This window comes from Nematolebias whitei, chromosome 19 (assembly GCF_014905685.2).
Source record: "Nematolebias whitei isolate Nwh7 chromosome 19, NemWhi1, whole genome shotgun sequence".
In the NCBI taxonomy this organism is placed as follows: domain Eukaryota; kingdom Metazoa; phylum Chordata; class Actinopteri; order Cyprinodontiformes; family Rivulidae; genus Nematolebias; species Nematolebias whitei.
The window spans coordinates 38,999,969-39,003,827 of record NC_056516.1 but is presented as its reverse complement, the minus strand read 5'-3'; the positions used below and the strand labels follow the sequence as shown (position 1 = coordinate 39,003,827).

Below are 3,859 nucleotides of genomic sequence, written 5' to 3'. Positions count from 1 at the left end.
GCCATACATCAATAATACTTAAAGCTTTACATCAATAATACTTAAAGTCTTACAAAAGTCAATGAACACAGCCACTGTGTTAAGTTTCTGATAAACTGCTGCAGTTCCACAAACTCCATCACAGCTAAAGTTGTGGGGTAGTTGTTTCTGAAACCATGCTGTTGATCATTTAATTTATTGCTTTTATCAAGAAAGGAGTCCAGCTTTTTTAAAAAAGATTATTTCCAGAATTTTAGAAAATTGTAGTAGCAATAATATAGGTCTATAATTTGTTAAAAGTTGCTTATCACCACTTTCTTTCACAATAGCCATATCAATAGTCTTTGGATTTCTTATTTTTAAAGTTTTTAGCTACTTTTATGACCTCACTTTCACTCACTCTTCCAAGAAACATTGTGTTAATATGCTGGTGAAGATTCTCAGTCATCCAGGACATGATGAATTCAAAAAGTGTTCAATACATAAACAACTGGACTTTATTTGTAACAGAAGACGTTGTGTTAATATTATTAAATGCATAATTGAGTTTTTCATCTCTAACTTTTGGCAACTCATTTACTAAATTACGAACAGTATTAACAAAGAACTGATTGAAGACTTTAACAATGTCCTCTATATTTTTTGTGACGTTATTATGCTTAATACATATTGGGAAATCTCTGTCTTTATAATTTTTAATTACATAATTTATTATTTTCCAAGTACCCTTAATATCATTTCTGTATTTTTGCAATAGCCTATCATAATAATACATTTGCCTTCTTAGCAATGATGTTAATTTGTTTGATATTTTTTCTTCTTTTCCTGGGTTGGGCACCTAATAAAATCCTTATATAACTTGTTTTTCTTTTTACATGTGCAGATCTGTTGGTATACAGTAAATGTAAAAGTCACCATGTGAATAAATAATAATTAATATTAATAATAATAAATATATAATATTAACTTCCCGTTCGACCTTGAAGGATATTCTCCATATTTGATTAAACCCGCCCACCACAGAGCCCGCCTGACCTTTCCGCCAATCAGAAACTTAAGAGTTTCATGCCCCGCCCCTTTGTAATCATAGATTAGCCAATAGCCTTCAAGAAAAAGTACGTGACATGACTGACGGGTAGATCCACCAATCAGGAACCGCATTTACTAAGCTTCCGTCTTCTTCGTGGTTCTGGGTTGTACATCCGGTTCTGCAGTCCTCCTGGAAGACACAACGTGAGTAACGTTATCTTAGTTCTTTTGTATTTAACGGGCCGCCTCTGTTAGCAGCAGCAGCTAGCTGGTATGAACGCGGTTCTTTCGTGCCGGTGGTTCCGCCCAGTGAGGAGTGTGAGGCTGCAGCTGATGAAGGCTGGACTGCTTCCTGTGTTCATTCATTACCTGAGACCGCTGCACACCTGCAGCGTCAAAGCAGCCATAACGTTATGACCACCGACAGGTGAATAAACCATGACTCCCTGGTTACCATGGCAGCAGACAGTGGGTGGGGCTTATCAGACAGGAAGGTAATCTGAAGCAGAACAAATGATCATCATAAAGATTTGATTTGTCCAGAACCGAACTGTGCTGGTACGCTGGGTCAGAACATGTCCACCTGCAGCTCTGTGGTCAGCATAGAACCAACAAGGTCCAAGGAAGCGCTGCAGAACCAGAGAACTGAAGGCTGGTGTTCTGATCCGATAGAAGAGCAGCTCCTGCTGGTTCTGACAGAACCTGCAGAGGTTCCCTGTTTGCTGGGTCTGCAGCTGCAAACAGGTCCACCACCCTGGGGTCCTACAAGAGACCCATAAGAACTGGACCACAGGTCGGGTCCACGAACTTTGGCAGAGTTCTGCTGGGACCATATAGTCTCGGTCCAGTTGAGCATCTGTTCTGGTCTCTGGTCCACGGAGGACCCTCACAGCTCCTGGTCAGAACCAGAAACACTGGAGACCTTGCAGGGACCACAGGAGTTCTGGAGAAGATGGGTTGTGGGGTAGGGGTTCTGTTGGACCAGAAACCCAACTGTCTCTTCAGGACCTCCTGTCTTCTGATGACTCAGGTCTGGAGGACATATGGACACTTAAGAGGGACAAATTAAGACCAGAGGAAGTTTTGTTCGTTCCCGTCTCTAACTTCATCTTTTTGTTTGCTCAGAATGGGCGGAGTCCTGGCTGCCAGTGCCCCGCCCCCAGTCGCCGGCAGCCCTGCACCATCTGGGCTAACGGTGCCGCCGGGCTTCGGGGTGCCTTCGGTATCCTCAGTTGTCCCCCCGACTGGAGCGACCCTCGGACGTCAGCAGGAAGTGGACAGCCCCCTGCCCAACCCCGGAGCGTTTGACGAGTGCCACCGGAAATGTAAAGGTGGGCGGAGCCAATCAGTGGAGCACAAACAAACAGCTGAAGACGTAAACAACTTGTTTTGTTTTTCTCCCCAGAGGTGTTTCCTTTGCAGATGGAAGGCGTCCGAGTCGTCGTCAACAAGGGCCTCAGTAACCACTTCCAGGTGAGTCCGGTTCAAACCCCAACCGGTTTCTGCTCCGGTTCCTCTCCTAGTGACCTGTTCAACGAGGAACTGATCAACTTTTAGTAAGTCTCCACCTCAACAGCTTCGAGATGATCCATAGTTCGGTTCAAATTTTATGACCTGGCAACTTTTGTTTACAAGAGTGATGGCTAACTCCAGCCTTGAAGTCAAACACTGTATGAAGGGATTTCCCAGCAGAGAACCCCAGCTTTGATAGACATCGTCCAACATTTACGTTTCAAAAAACGGTTAATTCAAACATTTTAAATGTTTACTGTGAATAAAATGTATATAAATCAATAAAGTCTGTGTTTTTAAGTCGCATGTTTTTGTTGATGGTTCGACTCTTCGGGACAAACGTTAGAATTTTACAAACTTTAAGTTTAAAACCTTTCTGTTTGGGTTTGAATGAACCTTTAACGGCTGAATCGGACCTTGCAGGTGAACCACTCGGTGCTGCTCAGCACCACCGGAGACTCCAGCTACCGGTTCGGAGCCACGTTCGTCGGGTCCAGACAGACGGGTCCAGCAGAGGTAAGAACTCCAAGTCCGGGCTGTGTTTACGTGCCGAGCCGTGACGTGAGGTCCGGTTCTTCAGTTTTTTCCAGTCATGGTGGGGGACATGGACAGCTGCGGCAGCCTGAACGCTCAGATCATCCACCAGCTCAGCGGCCGGGTCCGGTCCAAGCTGGCCTTTCAGGTACAAACTTCATGTTCTGGTTCTGCCTGAGGTACTGCTCCTCGTGTTGACCCGGTCTGCATATGCCCCGCCCTCAGACACAACAACACAAGTTCGTCAACTGGCAGGGAGACGCTGAGTTCAGAGGAGAGGACTTTACTGCAACTGTGACGCTCGGAAACCCCGACGTCCTCACCGGTTCTGGTACGTTGACACGGTTCAGGGAGTCCGCTTCCACACAGCAAAACGTTCCTGCCATTCTGGATCCTGTGGTGTTTTATCTGTTTCTAGTTCAACAGTAGTTCATTATTAATTCATCAGTAGTCCATCACTAGTTCATTATTAGTTCATGGGTAGCTCATCACTAGTTCATCAGTAGTTCATTATTAGTTCATCACTAGTTCATCACTAGTTCAACAGTAGTTCATTGTTAGTTCATCAGTAGTTCATCAGTAGTTCAACAGTAGTTCATGTTCAACAGTAGTTCATTAGTTTGTCAGTAGTACATTGCTAGTTCAAAAGTAGTTCATTATTAGTTCATCTGTAGTTCATCACTAGTTCCATCAGTAGTTCATCAGTAGTTCATCACAAGTTTAACAGTAGTTCATTATTAGTTTGTCAGTAGTACATCGCTAGTTCAAAAGTAGTTCATTATTAGTTCATTGGTAGTTCATCAGT

The 3,859-nt window shown here is 43.9% G+C and overlaps 1 protein-coding gene across 1 annotated transcript in view; it reads left to right on the top strand.

The window, feature by feature from the left end:
* Positions 1-1,197: 1,197 nt before the first annotated feature.
* tomm40l (translocase of outer mitochondrial membrane 40 homolog, like) overlaps positions 1,198-3,859 on the top strand; it is a 7,179-nt gene continuing 4,517 nt past the window's right edge. Inside the window, exons 1-6 of the mRNA XM_037693513.1 lie at positions 1,198-1,212; positions 2,134-2,339; positions 2,414-2,481; positions 2,944-3,036; positions 3,101-3,202; positions 3,280-3,385. Coding sequence (XP_037549441.1) covers positions 2,135-2,339; positions 2,414-2,481; positions 2,944-3,036; positions 3,101-3,202; positions 3,280-3,385 — 574 coding nt within the window. The 5' untranslated portion in view covers positions 1,198-1,212; position 2,134. The remainder of the gene's footprint in view (positions 1,213-2,133; positions 2,340-2,413; positions 2,482-2,943; positions 3,037-3,100; positions 3,203-3,279; positions 3,386-3,859) is intronic.